Genomic DNA, 20845 nt, shown 5'->3' with positions numbered 1-20845 from the left:
ACAAGAGAAGGGTGTCGTTATTATTGTTCCCATTTTACAGAGGAAGAAACGAGGCTAAGTAATTTGGGTGAGGTCACGGAGCTAATATTGCCCAGCTGGAAGCTGAACCCCAGCAATCCGGTTCTGGAACCTGCCCTCCTGGAGTTATCCATCGGATGCTTGTTTGGGGGAATTTACTTCATCTTCTTTTTCTAAGTAGAAATAGGGCCTGAGAGATATAGACTATGAACACAACAGATTTACCATGGCCCTGGGAAAAGATGACAGTCATGGTGACCATGAGAGGACAGGGCATTACATTATGGGTGCTAAAGTGTGGGCAAGAGATTTGTGAATTAGGAGCCAGGAAATCAAAGGATCAAGGGAGTTCGTCAGTTTGGGATTTTAAATCAGCCCCCAACACAGCATCCCTCTTCCCTGCCTATGCATCAAGAACTGTCCCCTGAGAGCTAAATAGGGCCTTTGTTATTGATAGAAGCTAGATGGAGAATATAGCCACGTAAGAGCTCAGAGGCCTGCAGGCTGACCACCGGACATGGGCACCCCTACCAGGGAGGTAGAAGCAACCCCAGACCAGGGCAAGCCCCTCGCCCACAGGCAGGAGCAGGGCGAAGCCTGGTAGGCTGGGGGCCCCTTGCAGGCAGCTTGCCCCCAAGAGGAAGAAGGTAGAGCTGAAGGAGCAGCTCCCCAAGTTTGCCAATGAGTAAGTGCATCTGTTTCCTAGGCAGGTGCAGTGTCCCTGCCAGTCAGAACAGCTTCCAGACGGGGTGAATCCATAAAGGCCGCTGACTCTGGGTAAAGAACTGGGAAGGGCATTATATCCACCAAAGGGTGCAATAGACTGTCTGATGTTCAAGTCCATGAAGATGGGGTGCTGTCCCCGGCCCAGTGCCCAGAGGACCACCGAATACACAGCTAGACAATGCTAGAATGAATGAACGACCACAGCACCCAGACCTGGGATCTGAGCACCACATGAAGTCAAGGGCCCAGTGTGAGATGAAGTTCACCAGGAACAGCATCTCTGTAACAGCTTTTATATTTAGGACGGATCCTATCTGGAGAGAGAAAAACAATGACATTGAGAACTGTGCTTGTAAGCCTAGCATTTTATTTTGTCAATTAGTTTACTAAATGCAATCATAACAATAGCATGAATCTTGGATTTAAATGCCTTACGGATAGTTATATTCCTAAAGTGTAAGTAAATCTGCAAGGCATGAAAAAGAACACAGGTCTCTTCTCCTTCCTTGGAGATGTAACATATGAACTATACTGGAGTCCTCTCTCTAGTCTTATGAAGTGAATATATGCAGTTAAGAGAGGAAGGAGAGACTTCTATCAGGAGACAGGAAGAGAGCATAGAAGGACTTGATTTTTACATGGTTTTAAATATAGTGCTGCTAGTTGCGTGATCTTCAGGAAGTTATTTAACTTCTCTATATTCATATGTAAAATGGGGATAAAGGGAGAATGCATTCAAATTTCCTAGCATAAAGCTAACCCATAAATGCCATGATTTTTATTTACCTCTACCTACCTCTGTATACCTCTTCCTTGTTTCCCTACATTGTCTAATTGTTTTTCCTAACTGTACAAATTAGCTATTCTTACATTAGCTTATAATAAATATTGTCATAAATATATTGAGCTATGCTCATTTGATCATTTTAAATATAAAATGCATGCTATTTTTTTTTTCATTTAAGAGCTAAGTTGTCTAAGCTTCAAAGCATTCTACGAAATAGTTATTACTACCATAAGGGAGAAAATATATATATACACATAGCTCTCATGAGTGTCATTATACACCCTTTCGTAAGGAAAGCAGATCCAAAACTCTGGGCAAAGAGAACTTGAGCCTCTTCCAAGAGATTCCACATAGCTTTGACTCTGTTTTAAATCTGGGATCAAAACAAGGCTTAGAAGAGAGAAGGCAACACTGTCAGTTTTCAAGGACAAAGGGGCCACACTCCAGAGAACTTCAGTGGGACTCCAAGAGGGGGCGCTGCTGGCATATTCTGGGCTGCTTGAAGATGAGGTTCAGGTAGGAGGGGAAAGTGTGAGAATCAGAGTCCCAGGGCGCCCTGACCTTCCTAGAACACAGAGAACCAGGAGCTCATGAGAATTACCAGATTGAATTGTAATCTTTCTGTTGGTATGCGTCTGCGAGCTCCTCCAGGTTAAGGGGTTACATTTTATTCCTGTCCATAAATCTCCGCCCAGACACCTACCACAGAGCTGCTATATAGGACATCCCCAGTTTCAACTCAACTGATGTGGCTGGAGAGAATTTTTTTTTTTTCTTTGGAGAGTTTGAACCTACCAGTATCCTTGAAAAAGACCTGAAAGAGAAAATCAGCAAGACCTGCCCATCAAAGCATCAGTCAGCTTTGGTACCAGCAAACGTAAAATCAAAGGCAGAGCCACACTTTCCATTGCCCTGAGGCATTTCAGCACTCTGCGGGGCCTAATATGAACAAGGGGACCACTTCAGTCCTGTAATATTGCAATTTTTGCAGCACTGATGTGTGTAATTTGGGGCAAAATTTGACGCAGGATCAGCAATAAAAGCAATATGTTGTGCAGAGTTGTTTATCCAGCACAACAAGTGGACTGTGAGATATGTGTATGACATGGCATTTACTGTACGCACTTCACCTGAATCAATTAAGCATTCGCCTTCTGCAATAATCATTCACACAGGGCTGATCTCTCCTTTAGAAGTCACTGGAGCCCACGGTACTTTCAGAGACTCTGAAAAATGTTTTAATCTCTTTTAAAATCAGGAGAAAAAAAGAGCTTTTATCTCAAAAAATACTGAAATAAGTAAGAATAGTATATTCATCTTTACATCAATGCAGTCATGAAGTAAAATTTTTACTTTTTCATTAATTATTTTGGTGCAGAATAAGTCCTGCAAAGGCAAAAGTTATAACTCAACCCTGTAAGCACACACGCTGAGAGTAAATCTGGTGCCACAAAGGGGATAAAAATCTTGTTGTTGGAAAAACATCAAACAATCTGTTAATCATAGATGGACGGACTGTTTTCAAGGACATAAAGATGTTGGTCAGGGGAGGCATGTGATGGGTGAGCTGAGCTGGAAGGCACCAAGATCCTGGTGCTTTCTGGATAGGACCCTTCATTTCCTCTCACAAGTCAACTGCTCTAGGCAATTAGCAAATCAAAAGAAACAGAAACAATTCTAGACCTCAGCGCAATCAAATTAGCGGAGTTATTTGAGGACACCATTTTCACACAGTGTAATCAGGCTCTCTTTGTTTTGGTCAAATGAGTGAAAATTATCTTTCAAACCCAATGCCCCTGCCCTCTACCCTACCAGCTCCATGGACAGTGACATTTCCTATCTGCTTTCATCAGTTTTGCACATGATTTTTTAATATGAGGACAGGAATGCACAGTGTATAACTAAACAGTACCCAACAGGCTTCACGTACAACAAGGCCCTTTTAAAAAATACATGTGACTTTCAAGATGATTCAGCAGTAAGCGCCATTAGTACACCATCTAAATCAGGACTTGGAAAGTTTATTAAAATTGGATTTTCTAACCTGATCCCAATTTTCTCTACTTATAAAGAATCCCACTGGACTCCTTAATATTCATGCTATTAACCTGAAAGAGTCAAATGGCTATTATGGGAGGAAAGGCCCACAGGCAGGAGTTACAGATGAAATCAGATGGAGGCCAGTCAGGCAGACTGGCCGGGGATCCTGAACACCTACAGAAGAAGCAAGCTCTCTTTTTCTTTCTCTCCCCATCCACCTTCCTCCTGAGCCCTGACCTTCCTCTTCCATCACATATCTGGGGGAAAGAAAACAAACAGAAATAACAAAAGCAAATTTAAGCAGACCACTCAATTGCAGAGAGCACTGGGCGAGGAGTCTAATTTTTACTGGAAGGGTAGCTGCCTTGGCTAACCCACTTCTACCCCTGGTGGCCTGGTTATTTCTACTCACTCACATCATGATTTTTGTAAAATGAGGAAATCATAGTCTCTAAGAAGACTGGTGCCTGAACAAAATGTATAACTCATGTAATTCATTTCACAGAGCACCTGGCACAAAAGCCTTGAAAAAAATCTCAACTATTACTCCTGAGTGTTGACTGAACTCACAGGCCAGTTGCTTTTGCTTTCATTTCACTCTTTCAGCCTTTTTCTTCTGGAGAACACAGTTTACAACTTAATTGATGCTGGTGAGTTTCAATAAAGACGAGTTGTGGAGGTCACTCTTGTTTCTCCTTGAGATAAGATTTTCTGCTCCCTTAGGGGAATGGAGATGCTTCCATCTCTTGCTCAGCACCTGGCACGGGACTAAGCACATATTAGGTGCTCAATAAAGACTTTGCTGTCTTTGAACATTAGGAGCTCAGAGATTATCTACTAAAACATTCTAATTTTCCAGCTGATGACATTAAGTAAGAGAGTCTTAGGCCACACATCCAGGAGTAATAGCCATTCTTCTGACTACCACTCTGTCACCTGAACCTCCTCCATTCTTAGACTGACAGTTTTGACATGGAAGCATGTGTAACCTAAACCATGACCCCTTGAGGGAATTTCAGCCTATAACCTTTTTGTTTTAGGGTACACTGTTTCAGATACCCTGTAAGGTTCTGGGGAGAGAGAACTAAGTTCTCTTACAGTTCCCACAGTGGTCCATGCACTTCTAAATTAGTAGAGAAGACAGATCTCTAAACAGGTGTTTTTAATAGGATGTTGGCATTATTACAGCGGAGCTGAGTGCTGGTGACATGTAAATGCCTGGTTAAGAAGCCTAACATACCCAGAGAGGTCAGGGGAGGTTCTCTAGAAGAAATGACAAATGTCTTGACAGAGACATAAAACTAAGTAAGAACAAAAAGCCAATTAATATCTTTATCTACACAAAAGAACATTGATCAGTGATCAGTGAACATTGACTGAAATAAAAAAATGAGAGAAGCTAAAATTTCAGTCCTTAAATTCTTGTCACTTGCCAGATCAGTTTGGAGTCCCTGCATGCCAGGTGAAGCTTCTGACGGAGGACTCAGGGCTGAGGACTGGGGGATTCTAGTTCCCCTTTAGGACTTGGGATGGGGAACTAAGCAGATCAGTCAAGCTGTCTTTAGCTGCCAGGTGCAAATGGAATCACAGCCAGCATTCTTTGCATCTCACAAATAAGCTGTGAGATTTATTAGACCATTGGCACAAAAGTAATTTGAACTCTTAAGGAAAAGTAATCATCCAACTTTGAACACCAAAACCGCTCCCTATTTTGAAGAACTCATGATCTGCTCTGGGCTTAGCTGCTAGTAGGTGCTTAAGGACACCAGTTATTGGCATCCTTAAGTCTTATCTTAGACTACCATTTGACTTGCCACATGATTTTACACAGCTCTGTAGAATGGGGAGAAGAGCAGTTCTTCAAAAGCTCATGTAAATTTAAATGCTAAGGCTTTTCAAAGTGGGGCTTTAGAGTGGCTTTTAAAAATTCATATATACATAAGAATATATATATATTTATAATATATATATTAATAAATATATAACAAATACATACAAATATGTGTGTGTATGTATATATACATATACATACATATATATATATACCTAAAACAGGCATGTCAACATTAGTCTGGTTCAAAGTTAACAGGGTCGTTATAACCCCTAAAACTTGTTTTCCAAAATAAGGCGAGGTCTTGTCTTTCCTGATGCTTTATCAGATAGCCAGAAAATGCTCGTCATTGTTCCACTGTCTGTAAGAGCAGTGGTAACATCCGTACTGAAGGGATTAAATTTCCTATCGCAAAGATTCCTTGTATAGGAGAGTATGTTTAAACTAAGCAAAGTTCATGAAAGATTTTTAAAACTTAAATGACAAATTTGAATTCGCCCAAATGTTTCTTCCAGTATTTCAGATCCGGAAGATCTGAAATCTCATTACTTTGGCATTCATTTGGCTATTGGGCTTTCCTTTCTTTCTTTCTCCTCCTTCTCTCCTTCTTTTAAAAAAAAAAAAGTTTGCTGACCTGCCTTTGGGGGCGACTTGCTTTGGCTCAGGTAAACCGGTAAGCAGGCAGCCCAGTTTCTCCGGAGACTGCAACCCCGCGCCCTTCGAAATCTTAAACCTGAAGTTGAACTTCTGGATGCTGGTGAAGTTCCCACACAGACCTCCCAGCTAGGGGCACAGGGAGGGGGCGGGAAGACCCTGTTTAATATCCGAGCTGACGTGTGCGATCCTGGTGCACCCGTGCAGCAGAGAGCAATTCTCCGCGCTCTCAGGGTAAATCGGCGTGCACTCCGGGCCGCAAAACCGAAGGGAGCGCGGGTGTTCAATGGCGCCGCGGGCCCCCGGCTCCGGCGGCCGTGCAGCGGACTTCCCAGCCAGCACCCCCGGCACGGCTGCGGCGCGGGCTCCGGAGCACGGCTCCCCCTGCTTCCTGGGCGGCGCCAGGAGCTCCCGCGCCTCAGGTGGGTCGGCTCCCGGGAAGGGGCCGCGCGGTGCCGACGCACGTGGGAGGGGCGCAGACCCAGGGGACCTTCCCCGGCCCGAGTGTGCAGGAATAGGGGCGCCCGAGGCTCGCACCTGCCCTTCTCTTGCAGGGGTGAGGGAGTAGCCCGGACGCCCCTGGTTTGTAGCGACTGTCGAGTCCCCCGACCCAGCCCCGGCCCCACCCTCCCGGCCGCGCTGGTCCCCTGCCCCTGGACTGAAACCCGAGGAGCCGCAGCTCCAGTGGGGGGAGAGGGGCGGGCCCGCCGAGTCCAGTACCTGTCGGCGGGAGCCGGGAGCTCGGCTGGAGCGCTCGCCGCCGGCCGACTCGGGGCAGCACCGGGGCCGGCCGGGCAGCAGTGGGCGCTCGCGATCCTCCTCGGGCCCATGCGCTCGCCCCTCAGGGCCCGGCCTCCTCCGTCCCCTCCTCCTGCCCCTGCTCCTCCCTCTGCTCCTCCCCTCGGTGGGACTGCTCGCCAAGCCTCCAGCCTGCAAAGTCCCCGGCGCGCGAGCAGCCAAGAGCTACCGCCACAGACGGGCCTCAGTGGGTGCCGGCGCCCCAGCCTCGCCTGCCTGTCCCCGGGGCGTCTGGATCCCGCTCCGCCGGCCGCCGGGGCGCGGCGGCGCTGCCCATGGCCCAGCCCGAGAGCCGACTAGTGGCGCCGGACCGGCTGGACCGCGGCGCGGCTCAGGTGAGTGGGGCGGGCGTGGGGTGGGGGCCGCCGGAACGGGGAGTGGCAAGACGAGGGGCCGTCAGGGTGCCCTCATCTCGCGTGTCGGGCTTAGGTAGGGCAGGTGCAAAGCCCAAGGCGAGTCGAGGCTGGACAGGTGGAGTGGATGCTGGGGGTACGAGAGACCCGGGGTTTCCCATCCTCTCCTGCTGCCTTGGCCCCTCAGCTCCGCAGAAGTCCCGAGGGACTGCTTTTTTTTACCGGCAGGTGTCCGGGTTTCTGACTTAGTGGACTGGATTTTAGGTCCCCTAGGAGAGTTCGGAGCTTCGCTCCTGCCCATCGCTTCTCCCTAAGACGGTGCGAGCAGGGGGAGCGCAGCTCGCGGCCGAGCTGGTACCAGGCCGGCTGGCATCTAGGGCAGAGACGCAGTCAGCAACAGTCAGTCGGGCGAGAGAGCATCCAGGGCCGGGGAACCTTGCTCCGATTTGCCTTTAGATCTGGTTGGAGTGCAGAAGAGACGGAGCATCTCCCAGGGGTGGGGATGCTCGGGAGGGAGAAACATTGAGGCGACGGACCGTAAGTAACCCCTTTCCCGAATGCCAAGTACACAGGATCCTGATTTTTCACGTTACTTTTCGCCTATTTTTTTTTTCCTGCTTCTATTTCTATTTCAAACGCTTGCGGGGTGGTGGCAGACGAGGGTGCGGCGAGGCAGGGCGCCAGCCCGCGGTGGGAGCACGTAGCCCCCGCTCAGAACCAGGAGCACCCTCGCGGAGCCTGACGACTCCAGGTGCGCCCTCCTGGCGAGGCGGCGGACCGCGCGCTGCTCCGCCTTCTGGCCCCAGCGGATCCCGAGAGCCGGGATGGCTTGGTGACGCGGGTGGGAGCAGGTGCGAGATGCAGGGCGCGGCGTGTCGGGTGGGCTTGCCCCGGGGTGTTTTGCCCGCGCGGTGGGTCCTCCATTCACCCCGTCCACAGGCCGGCGTCCGTGCTTCTTTGCACACGCAGGTTCCTTTCTCGGGAGGGAGCCTGCATCCCTCCGCCTCCCCCCTACACTTTGCAGGATCAGTGGTGGCCTTGCCGTACCTTGCGCGAGTTTCGCTCCTCCCAAAGCGTTATCCGTCGGCTATTTTTATCCACTAGTTGTACCGAGATGATTTGGGGCGGGAGGGGTGGTTCTTGGGAAGCGAGTCCAAACCCACTGTTTCGCGTTGCGCTCCCAGGAGCGGTTCCTTTCTAGCAGGGAGCAGCCGCTACGAGCGGCCAAGGGATCGAGGAGCGAGCGCGCGCCTTCCTCCTCCGTCAGCCAGAGCTCTCGAAAGCCCGCACCACGCGCTCGCTGGGAAGCCCGTCGCCAGCCCAGTCCCCCAGCGTCTGGGCGCCCATGCTTGGTCAGCTTCTGTGACTGCAGCCCGTGCGCACGGAGAGTCCTTTGGGTCCTACTACTCCTGCGGTCTCGCTTTGCAGCCAAATCTCACCTTATTTTGTTGAATTGCAGTTACCAACTTCCCCGCAAGGGTTAATTACAGGAATTCCATCTTAAAAAAAAAAAAAAGACAGCGGGAGATAACCCAACTTCTGCCTCCCTGAATTTCTAAAGCCTATCCTTTAACGTTCGGAATTATTCCTGCTTTCTGCTTTCTTTGTAACGACGATTGAGCTGTTCGAATAAGCTTGACCTAGTGAAATTCCAGGAGATGACGCTTCAACTGCAAATCCTCATATTACTCTTATTTTCAGAGGTTAGATTATTTTTTTTCCTGCCATAGGATTGCAGAAATAACATACTGAAATGGACCATTGTATTACATAAGGTTTTCAGCAGCGCTAGGCAGAGAAAGATCAACCTCTAAAGGAGCGTTTACAGACTTCAGTAGGTCCTTCTAACTCTCAGCTGAGCTGGACAGGGACAACGTGGTGACTAAGCACTCTGAAGCTGAAGCACTTAATTACAACAGTAGCCCTGAGTGAGGCTCCCTCAGTGAGGCGTCTTGAGTTGGGTCTCTGGGCTGCAGGGCTGAAGCTGCCTGGTATACAATGCGCTGTAGCTTTAAGATGAGAGGTTTTTGTGGTTTTTTTTTTTTTTTTTTTTTAACTAGGAAACTGGTGAGAAAGCAGTATATACCTAAACTCGCAAATAGTATTGGAAGAAGCCCAGGTCTCTGAACTCTTGTTGGTACCCCTGGCAGGAAGCTGTCAGTCCAATGGCCTGAAGCAGTGTTTTGCACATTTGAAGGTGTTAAGGAACCCTTTATTTGGTCTCCACAATATGGCTGGGGCTTGTGCTTTAGTTGTTAAAAGAAGAAATTCCCTTTCTGTAAAAGTCTGAGAGCTCTTTAAATAGAAAAGCAATGTGGAAGCTTTCCCTGTCTTCATGGTGGTAAGAAAGGGGCTAGGGATATGGCTGGTGTAAAATTGCTTGATGGGTGCACACTGCCTCTCCTAGATCGGGGTGTCTACCCAGGGCTGCACATACCCACCAGGATTCCTGAGTCGTGTACTCTATTGAGGCTAGAGCTTGGAAAGAACAGTAAAATACATTGGCTAGTTGACAGAACTGATCCTGTACACAGGGTCAGGCTTAGCCACCAAGTTTCAGGACATGCCTCTAAGCTGGGGCTGTTGTGCCAAGACACAAGACAGTCTTGGATGAGGGAAAGCAAAGTGGACCCTAGCAACTTCCTAGCTGCTGTGTGAGAAATGCAGTAACTTTCCAGTTGGTATTGGAAAAGACCTAGGCTATTCCTTATCACTTGGTATAAATTTCTTCCTTCAACTTCACAATGGTGGTGGCCTTGCCGTACCTTGCGCCAGTTTTGCTCCTCCCAAAGTGTTATCTCTTGGATAACTTTGCTATCCAATGCTTCCTAGCAAAGTTGTCTTTTTCCAATGTGGGGGAATGGGGAGAATGCAAGCTAGATTTGGAGCAAGTGTCTTGCCCCAGAGTCCTAAGCAAATGATTTTTCTCTCTGAGCCTGGGATTCTTGATCTGCAAAATAAAGATGAAAGGATTATTATGAGGAAGTGAGAAAATGTATGTAAAAGACATTTTGGCAATTCTAAAACACTGGTGAAAAGTGGATAGGTTTACTTAATTTGCCCTTTCTGCAAATTCCATTTAGTCTATCTTAATTACAGTTTGTGTATGTCTGTGTGAATTATCTATACTAAACATTAAATGAGGAGGTGGTAACTCCTTGTGATTATTCCACAAGAAATCTTCCTTGTGGCCTCACTTCTTCTCAGAACAATTGGTTTCATGTTTTCAGGATCAGAATTAAACTTTTTAGAGTTTTTTTTTTCTTTTTAGCATAATGCATTTTATATGCCTTAAGAAGAAATATGTCTGGAGGAAGGGCCCTGATACTGATTAATCATAAGTGAAGTTGGAGATGAGTGTGTCAGCTGGGGAAAAGTGATACACGATCAGGTTTAGGAGATGACCTGGGTCTTCTTTGTCTAAATCTGTCATTAGCATAAAGCACTGGCTCTCTGTGGCATTTTCGGTGTTCACAGTTTATCCCCAGGACCTAAGTGCCTGGCACTTAACAGATGACACTTGTTGAATAATTTCAAAAAAAGTGAATGAATGATCGAACTGAATCTTCACAGCAACCCTGTGCTGTGCCCAGGCAGATGGCATCATTTCTATTTTAATGATTTGGAATAAGCAGATTAGAAAAGTTAATTAATTTTCTGAAGGTACAGAGGATTCCATACTGGAGCTCAGGTCTGTCTGTTCTCATGCGTCTCCACTGTACTGCTTGTAATATCCTCTCCCTCCCATCATTAAAACATTCTCCTAATTGAGTGTGAACTTTTGCATTTTTGGAAGGTGCAGTTAAGCACCCTTCCTTTCTATGGGGTACACCCTGAATGGAGGACTTTTCAGTGTGAGATGGGCCCCTTCTCCTTGTCCATGTCTCCAGGCCCTGGGTGAGACCACCTGGTGCCTGGAATCTTGAGGGACTGGCTAAAGATGCAAGGATGGTTAAGTGTCTATTTATTACCATGGGTCACAAGCCCAGCGGCGTCAGCAGCCTCTCCTTTGACCCAGGATTGCCGTTCCTGATGCGTTCTCCGGCGCCAGGTTCCCACCATTCCTTCTCGTTTTCCCAGCTTGGCTGTCGAGCGTCTCATCAGTTCCTAGAGGTAACGCATGGTCTTCTTTCCGAGTTAGCAGGGACTGTAACCAGCTGATGCCCAGCCTCTAAGGATGCATCTTCAGGCCTGTCTCTGGCATGAAGCATTCTCAGCTTCCTCGACGGGCAGGGAATTAAGTTTATAGCTTTTTCAGGGCATTGGAAATAATGCTTACTGGGCCATGGTTTGTCAGACCAGAGTTCTACCAAAGTGAATATATTATTCTTCCCAGGAAAAGCCTGAACACGATGGAAATAAATCCCAGGGAGCACTTCTCTTTTTCTCCATGTTGAGTGCTTTTTGGTAGCCTTCCAGCAGGTGTCGCACACGCAAATGCCTTCAGCGTCAGGCAAGTCACAGCCCAGTGAAACAGGTCTGGGGCCTTTCTCTGGGGAAGGGAGGCGCTGCAGCTCAGACTCAGCACCGGGGGTGCTAGTGGGACCTCAGGGCCCCTCTTGCCACATCTGATTATGTATTTTTTAAGATAGGCTGCAAGTTTACAATTTTATGTAAAATCTATCGACTTTTAAGTTCCACCAACTAATTCAGTATTTTTAAATAATACCATGGGGGTCTAACAAAACACTTCTGTTTCTGTTGGTAGGACTGTCATTCCCACTGGCTGCTGATTTATGGCCTCTGGTTGCTAGGGGTAGAAAAGAAATTGGGTGGAGTATGAGACTCAGTAAAGTCCGTTACCCAGAATGTGGAGGCCCAGGTGTATCGGGAGCTTAGAGTAGACAGTATTCTAGTGAGTGAACCTTCACATTTATGGACTCTGTGGTGTGTTCCTTTTCCCTGTCCTAGTATGTGATTATAAGGTCCATGTTTATTCCTTTAACACGTTTATTGAATTCCAGCCGTGTACCAAGGGTTGTTCTACTGACAGGTGACACAAAGGGAATAAAACAGGTGGGGATGCTTGTCCTTGTTCTTATCTTCTAGTGAGGGACACAGATAAAGCCAGAAAGACAAGTAAAATCTACCCAGTATCTGGTAATGATGTGCTAAGGATAAAAGTGGATCAGAGGAAGGCTGTATGAAATGTAAGGGACCTGGGGTGAGTCCTTATAGAGGTACCAGGGATCTCCAAGTTCAGTCTTAGATATTATAGTCAAAATCAAGTGTCACTACCTGGCATTAACTATTTTTGGGTGTGGGAGTTTGGGCCCTTAATTATGTTCTGGGAAGTGCTACTGTGGATAAACTCCTGATAACAGACTATACTCTTATTTTTAATGCATTATACTTTGTTTTAATTTTTAATAACTCTTATTTTAATTTGACTATTGAGCATATTTATTGAGTGTCTATCATGGGCCAGGCACTGGATTAGATGCTAGAATACATTCACAAAACCAATCCAGAGCCAGTCCTCAAGGAGATGATAGACCAGCATGGAAGACATTAATAAAAGATTGTAAAACAGTAGGTAACTAAAGTGAGAGATGAGTGTGGGAAGATTCTCTTAACTTGAAGTTTCATGTTCAGAGCTTTTACATTCAGCATCTTTTTAATGGAGCATCTGATATGTGCCAGGAACCATTCAGGTCTGTGTTTCTCAACCTACTTGAATCCTGGACCCCATCATCAGTGAACACTCTTTGAAACCTTCATTTTTTTTACCTGCTAAGGAAATTTTGTATGTTGCAAAATATAATTTTGTATCTAGAAAACAGAAAATGTTATAAATTTTAAAATGTAAAAAATGCATTTAATGAAATACACTTAATCCCTTTGAATCTCTGATAAACCCTCTCCCAAATCTGCCCCAGGCATTGCTGCTGACTGTTGTTGCCTGGGCAGTTGTGCAGAAAGTAAAAAATAGTTTTTGTTTTTGAGAAAGCTACCATTTAGGATGGCAGTCAGATAAATCAGCAAGTTTTTATATATAAGGTGATGTTTGTTTGGGCCTCTGCCTGTGTCATAGTCCTTTGCTTGGGAGCACCACCTCTGAGCACCCTGTATATTTCTTTCATTGCCGTTCTTTCTCCCCAAGCATGGTGTAGCAGTGATGTTTACCTGGCAACGTGTTCCTTCCCTGGCTCACCTGCTTCCTATATCTCACTCCCCATCAGAACTTGTATCCTTGTGTCATCAGGCAGCTGGAGGGGTGCATTTGTTTCTCCCCAGGTTTCTAGAACAGTGTGTCTGGTTCCAAGTAGTGGCTCAAAAAGAAAACAAGAGTCCACATTTCTATCTGGGGACATTAGGCAAGACTTCATGGGGAAGAAATATTAAAAGAGGGCGGCATGAAGAAAAAGCCCAAGAGGGATGCTAAAACATAGTCAAAGTCTGTGCAGCCCTCAAGCCCTCATTGAGTACTCATTTGTCCAGTTCAGGGAACCCCAATGTGGTCAGCCCAGGTGCAGAACTGACACATTAACACAAACCCTCTGCTGAGTAGATCCTGGCCATGCGAAAGCACTCTGGCATGAAAAGAATGAAAATGATTAAAAAGAATGGGAAGAAAATGAAAAAGAAAAAAGTATGAAAACAATACTTCTTACTTTCATGTAGTGCCATGATACCCACTGTGTCTTTTTTCTCCTGTCCCAGCCCTTCACGGGAGACGAGGAGCTCTTAGCATCTTCATTTCATATTTAAGGAAACTGAGGTCTGCAAGTAAAGCAACTCTTCATAGAGCCTCTCAAGGAAGGGGGCAGACCCCGTGGCCGAGATTCTCCACCGGCCATGAGCAGATAGATGGCTTACAGTGTGAAATTCCTGGAGGCCTGAGGTGCCCATGTTTTCTTTAAGCAAAGAAATACATTTAGATTTCAAACATTCACATCTCCTTTTATTCTTCAAGAATTCCCATTTCAGCACTTTCTGAGATGCCTTTTGTTGTGTCTTGTAGAATTTCCCCCCAAGTTCCTGCAGATTAGATACACTATGCAGCAAGTTGTTTTGTGTAAATGTCTTCACTCTAGTTTGGGAGAGTAAATCAGAGTCCTGTATCAGCAGTTAACGTACAGTGGGAGGAAGGTGGCTGCAGGTGCAGCTGAAATGAAGAGGCATGTTTGCCTAGCTGTGCCTCAGAAAAATAAAAACTTGAGTGGCATGGAGTGAAAGGAGGCTGGGCACGTCCTCCGGAAGACTTACTTACACTTTACTTAAATTACGTCTTAAACTAGGTTTTTCCCAGCATCTTGGGCAGGGAAGAGGGAGAAGGTGTTCATTACAGATTTCTGGGATTTGAGTTTGGAGTTATTTTTGTGGTGGAAAGAGCATGGCTTTTAAATCTCATCTGTTTGAATTTCCGATCTCCTTACTGATTGTATCATCCTGAGAGAGAGACAATTTTCCTAGGTCTCAGTTTTTTCAACATTACAGCAAGGATTAAAGGATCCTGCGAATATAAAATGCCTAGTATAATGCTCAAGAAAACAGAGTTGCCAGATTTAACAAATAAAATACAGGACACCCAGTTAAAGCTGAATTTCAGATAAACAACATACAATGTTTTAGTATAGATCTATCTCCGATACTAAATATTTAAAAATTATTCATTGTTTTCATGTAATTTTAATTTAACTGTAAATCTTGTATTTTACTAAACTCCCTGTGCTTGTGCTGACAGTTCTAAGCAATTACTTTGGTGAATGCTCTAGAACCCTAAGAAGTTAGAGAAGGGAGAGTACAGTAATCTTGAAGGTGAGATGACAGAGCCGGGGTGTGGTCCAAGGAGAAAAGGAAGGGTTGTTTTCTCAGCTGAGCTAAGCAACAGCTCAAACTGAGGTAAGCTTGTTTGTTTGCTAAAAGAAGCAAATGGACTGTGAACCAAATGAGAGTTCTTAGCCCATCTAATAACTGAACGGATTTTTTCTCCTGTTATGAAGGCATTCACCAGATTTTCCCAGCACCCTTTGGAAGAAGGCATTCCAACCCCAAGAGGCCCCCAAGGTAGGCACCTTATTCAACAGGAATATTGCTCAGAGCCCATGCCCGTAGGGCTGAACTTGCAAAGACCAGGCTCACACGGGCTCCACTTAGTACACAGAATGAAAACTCACACCTGCCATCCCTCCCTCATCAGGTGAATCCAAAGCTCATAAAACCAATAGAGGCCCTTTCAGACTGGCCCCTCCCAGGTAGATAACCTCAGGTTATAAACTGAGTCCCAGTTCTCCTCCCCTAAGAACGCTAGAGCACATTGTTCTAAGGATGGCTGTGAAAATGTGTTTCCATTTCAGGTAATAACCTGCCAGGGAACAAAATTAACAAGACTACTGTTGCCTGTGGACTTTCCAAAGAGTAGTTTTATGCTTTCTTCGATAGTGAGCTCTTGGTCATGCCTAAATAATCAATTTGTTTTGCATATATTACTAACTCCTCGTTTATGCTGAGCTGCTGATTAGCAGTGTGTTTATGTGGAGTGTAGACCAGAAAGCAGGAGGAACAGCAACACGATTATCATGCCGGCTGAAAGTGGTCAGAGAGATCTGGTTGGGATCCACTCAGCCACTTCTTGACCATGCACAGGAGGTGATAGTTATCGCTCATTGAAAACCTCATTCTCTGTAACTGCAAAATGGGCATAATTAAGATGACAGCACAGGATTACTTCATGCACATTAAACCAAAGGAAATGGACCAAAACCAATTTATGTCAAGCATTTACACAGTGCCTGGCTCATTGCCAACATTAAAAAGAGAAAAATAATTTTCTCAGTAAGATAGCAAAGCAGTGAGGCCTCTAGTATGCAAACTCCATGTCACATTGCAGAGACCATGGGCTGCATCTCAGGCATCGTGTTCATGGGGAGTGGCTGAGTCTTTGCCCTTTGCTTCTTTAGTCTTAATTTATATAATTCTAGTAAACCTTATTATTTCATTTTCTGGGCCAACAGATTTGAAGCAGCAGTATAAAGGAGCTATTACAGGAGCTGTTAGGGGGACACAGAGAGAGGAAGGAAGGGAGAGAGAGAACCAGGAAGACAAGACAGGACAGGAAAATGATTGACGCGGGTGGAGGATTCAAGGGACGTGGAAGTCCGTCCGGTGACAGTTGTAACAGAGCAGCCCTCAGGAGTCCCTGATGAAATTCTGATGCAGTTACTGTAGTAAATGCCTCCCTTTCCCTTTCCAGGGCTTCTCAGGACCCTGACTTAATGCCGTGACCTTGAGGGTAGGACACAAAAGCTGTAATGATGAAACTGGAAAGAATACAGAGTATGATATATAAATACAGCAGCTCGGGCCTTTCCCTCTTCAGGAAAAGCTCAAAATCCCAGATAAAACTGAACGCGAGGTGACCCGAGTGCCATCTTGTGGAGGGACCAGCCACGTGGTGCTCCTCTGACTACATGGCTGCGTTTCCCGTGGTTTGGTTTTGAATTTCCGTTCATTAGACATCAGCTTTTATTCAGGAGAGATCGAAGGTGGCGTCTCTTCTGCCCTGATGCTCCTGCGAAATGGTTGCCTCCCTCCTGGCCCCGGAGCCTGTCTCTCGGCCCCGTGGACTCCGCTGCTCCTGGCGGGGCTGGGAGGCACCCGCCCTCCTCAGCTGCCTGCCAGGTGGGGGCTTCCTGGGGCCAGGGCGGTTTGGCGTTCCTGGTGACTCGAGGCCTGCTCCCGAAGGGAGTGTGTTATTTGAGGCCTTTGACATTGGGGAAATGGTTTTGTTTTTCTGAACCTTCGTGGCCCTAGTAAATGGAATTATTAAATGGAATTATATACTTTCCCATGAGCTTTTACTGTGAGGATCACATTTTATAACACACATAAAACACCCATTTGAGAGCCTGGTGTGGAATGAGTGCCTCTAATATGGCACATAGTAATGATCATTAGCTTTCCTTGTTGGTAAATCTGGTTTTGTTTGAAAGGTACACATCAAGGATGTCACTAGAGGTCTAGCCTCCCAGCACCTTGCAGTCTGCCTCTTCCTTCTGGCTGATCTGACTGCAGGTGGTGCGGGGCGTGATGTCCCCGGGAGGCCTGTGGCACCGCTGTGCTCTAATGTAGGAAGAGAACAAGGCTGGGGAACTCTCTTCTTTTAACTGGGGAAGGAAAAGTTCCTTGAAAGCCTGTGGAATGTACCCCTGTAGGTCACATTAGCCAAAAACTTGGTCACATGCCCAAAGGCCAAATTACACAAGAGGAAACTGAGGCACACAGACATTTGCAACAGTGGAAGAGGACAGTTGATCAAGTGGGGTGACCCTGAATTGGTCCCTCTTGCCTTTGAGCAGCTATTAGACTCGTGTGCGCCCATAGCAATGGGACATTGATCCTTCTCAGCTTTATAACGTCCCTTTCACTGCTGTTTTCAGCTGAAATACAAATCCTGTATTCTAGTTTCACCTTTATTCCTCTGTAGATCCATAACTTTTATAACCGTTTGCCATCTGCAGTTTTTCTCTGTCAGTGTCTCCCTGAGTCCAAGAAAACATTGCAAAATGTGATCAGGTCCTCATCCTCACCCCTGGTGCAGAATGTCCATGGATCCCCATTATTTATAGTATTAGCATTTCAGTGCAAGATTCTTGAATGCAGGAAGCCCTCCTGGCCCAGCCACGTGGCTGCATCAAAGTTTCCCCTTGGGCAAGGTAATAATCTCCCTAAACCTCACCAATTCTTCATGATTTTTAATTAAGCATTTTGACACACTGGTTTATTTAATATTTAATCTGTTTCAGTAGATTAAGTGGTAGAACGAGAGGGTTGTCATCTAGAGCCCCCAAACTTGTATCAAACTGAACCCAATGCTTGGCAGAGAGTTGGCACCCAAGAAATAATTGTAGAGAGAAAAAACTAAGACCCCTATTAACATCTGTTTCTTAGAGTTTCCAGGGGTAAATGTGGTGATTCCTGCATAGTGTTTCATGCACATAGTGGGGGATCAAAAGCTACTTTGTTTTGCTGTTTTGTTTTTTCTAATAATAGAAGGGGTGAAATTGCAGTCCCGCAGTGTGGCATGCACGGGATCTCTGAAGCCTCATCCCCTGCCATTCTCTGTTTTGGGCACACACCTCATGTTCTGACCACAGTACCACCATTCAGTGCTCCCCAGATACATAAGGGGTGTGGACATTCCACTTGGCACATGTGGTTCCCGCTTCCCCATCTGTGATAAATCATGTGTGTGGCGGCACATGGGCCTCTCTCTCCTGGACGCATGAGAGGGTTGTACCTTCCTATTTGAAGTCAGCACAGCCACGTGCAGAGAAAGAGGAAGGGGCGAGTCACACCTGGCCCAGAGTTTTAAGAGCCTGTTCATGCTTTGTCCATTTTCTCTCTCCCTCGGGCACGGTGACCCGCACCATTCAAGGCAGCAGGTGTTTTGTCTTTCTAGGTCTTTGAAGAACTTGAGTGGGCAGAGTCCTGCCACCAACCCATGTGAGACAAGCAGACAAAGGGAGGTGGTGCTGAGATGGAGTGTCTCCCTTTCCCTAGCGTGGCCTGAGTGACACACCGCTTTTTGAATCCTCCTCACCGCACAGGTGACAGTATCATAACTGCTCCTTGGCTGAGCTGCACCCTCAGGCAGTGCCTTCCCCTGGAGAGCAGGACAGACCGTGGCCCCTAAACTTCCACTGCCACTGAAATGTGGATTTCTGTGGTGAGGTGAGGGCCAGGGTCAGGCCATGAGAGATGGACGTGAACACGCCAGTGTTATAAATCGAAATTCCCGTCTGAGAGACGGCCAATGATTTCTCAAGCTCAGAGGGGCAGCTGTCCTTGGTCACCCCACACAGGAATTAAAGTGACATCTCTGTAGAGTGGCTGCCACCGTGCGCTGTGTCCTTTCCAGGACTCTCGTCCCAGCCGTAGGGACCTTAGCCTTCCAGTCTCGGGGGCCTGGGCCAGGGACACCTTTACTCTTTCAGTCTCACAGGTGCAGCCGGCCTTTGCCTGCTTCTGACTCCAGCTGCTCCTCCTTCACTGCACAGACTCTAGCCCGAGCAGCAGAAGGGCTCGGGGTCGGTGTGGAGCCATTTGCTAGGCTTCAGGTGCACAAGCCACCAGGCGCTGCTGCGTCCAGCAAGCCCGTGTGTTCAGAATTGCCGTCACCTGCTGCCATGTCTTACTTGAATAGTGCTCTATGGTTCTTTGCTAAAGACGGCACAAAGGCTAATTATCTCGTAATAGTTGTCCTTTAAAAACATCACACTAGGAGCCACTTTATGCTTTTAATTCTGCTTTTCTCGTTGTCATCCATCTCCCTCTGAATAGCTACCTATACAGGAAGATTTTCCACTTAACGCTGAAGAATGCTTTTTTCTTACTTGTCAATTTTTGGACTGTTGCTGTGACAATGACTTAAGCAGACTAGTTGTTATAAAACCTGAATTATTGCTACTATCATCCTTCCATTTTTCTCTTCAGGCTAATACCATCAAGCCACTATTGACTGAGCTTATATTGAGCTCCTGTGTCTGAAGGTCTACCTACCTTGTGTCAGATTTTGATTATTTCTGTAATATCTCACTGAATTCTTATAGCCACTCAAGAGCATAGGTAAAGCTTTCCCTTTCTTCAGATGGGGAAACTGAGGCCCAGAGAGCAATGTAGCTCTGCCATAGGCAAATAACCAAACCAGATTTAAACCCACTTAGATCTGAACACACTCACTTTGATCTTCCCACACCAGTCCCTTTATTTCTCTGTGTTCCTGTTGATAATACATAAGGCTGGACTTGAGTTAAAAGCCTTGCAGCTGGGTTTCATCCTCGCTAGATTTCTAAATGTTCCTCCAGTGGTCTTTTCTGCAAAGCACGTCCCACACTTCCCCTTCTTGGCTTCCTTTCCGCAGCTAAAAGAGTGTCAATCCCATAGCCACATCCAAGCCGTTGGGTTGGGAATATCTGTTCCCACATCCCGCTTTCCCCCCACACAGCGGGCTCGCAGGGGCTGAGGGGTCCATCTCCTTCCCGTACCCCGGACAGTGCTGGAAGAGGGCCTGACACAGGACGCCTGGGGTCTGCGGCCTGAGCCAAGGCCACTTGCCTGGCTAGTGTCTGAGGGAAGGAGGAGGATAACAATGAAAAGAAATCTCCTGAAATCCAATTCAGTGCCTCACATTATTAAATGGTCTTTCTCCCTACGACTCTAACCATTTGAGGAAAAATTATGGAAAGCCAAACCCTCAGTCTCAGCGTGATCTTCCAAGCCTCATTTAATCTGAACCGCTGCTCCCTGGTGGAACTACTCCTTTTCCATGGCAGGTTGGACACTAATGAGGTTTAGGTTTGGGACCAGCGTGGAGAACAAAGCCAGGCCTGCAGGTTCATGCCTGCTGGTGGGGAGTGAAGGTGGCTGTCCAAGTAGAAAAGCAACGGGGACGCAGGCAGTTTTATTCTTCTGACACCACTGGAAACTTGCCGCCATAAACGCATCATATGGGCTGACAGATTGCAGGACCTCGAGGTATGTGTTAGCTTTATCGATGGCCTTGATCTGTGTCACACACATACACACATGCACACATTCATACACGAACACACATGCACACACGCACATAGGTTTTATGCAGCAGGTTCCTTTCGGGAGGAACTGGAATGGGGTAACCACAGCAGTGAGCCCTTG

At 46.6% G+C, this 20845-nt stretch overlaps 2 protein-coding genes across 2 annotated transcripts in view; one reads left to right on the top strand and one right to left on the bottom strand.

The window, feature by feature from the left end:
* LOC130683926 (uncharacterized) overlaps positions 1-7131 on the bottom strand; it is a 35192-nt gene extending 28061 nt beyond the window's left edge. Inside the window, exons 1-2 of the mRNA XM_057503224.1 lie at positions 7084-7131; positions 6777-7019 (exon numbers count right to left, since the gene is read on the bottom strand). Coding sequence (XP_057359207.1) covers positions 6777-7019; positions 7084-7131 — 291 coding nt within the window. The remainder of the gene's footprint in view (positions 1-6776; positions 7020-7083) is intronic.
* Positions 6988-20845, top strand: part of HS3ST1 (heparan sulfate-glucosamine 3-sulfotransferase 1) — a 28319-nt gene continuing 14461 nt past the window's right edge. The window contains exon 1 of the mRNA XM_036921104.2: positions 6988-7189. The gene's annotated coding sequence lies outside the window, so the exon portion shown is untranslated. The remainder of the gene's footprint in view (positions 7190-20845) is intronic.

This window comes from Manis pentadactyla, chromosome 5, assembly GCF_030020395.1.
Source record: "Manis pentadactyla isolate mManPen7 chromosome 5, mManPen7.hap1, whole genome shotgun sequence".
Taxonomy (NCBI): domain Eukaryota; kingdom Metazoa; phylum Chordata; class Mammalia; order Pholidota; family Manidae; genus Manis; species Manis pentadactyla.
The sequence above is the reverse complement of the archived record's forward strand: the minus strand, read 5'-3'. Positions and strand labels throughout refer to the sequence as shown.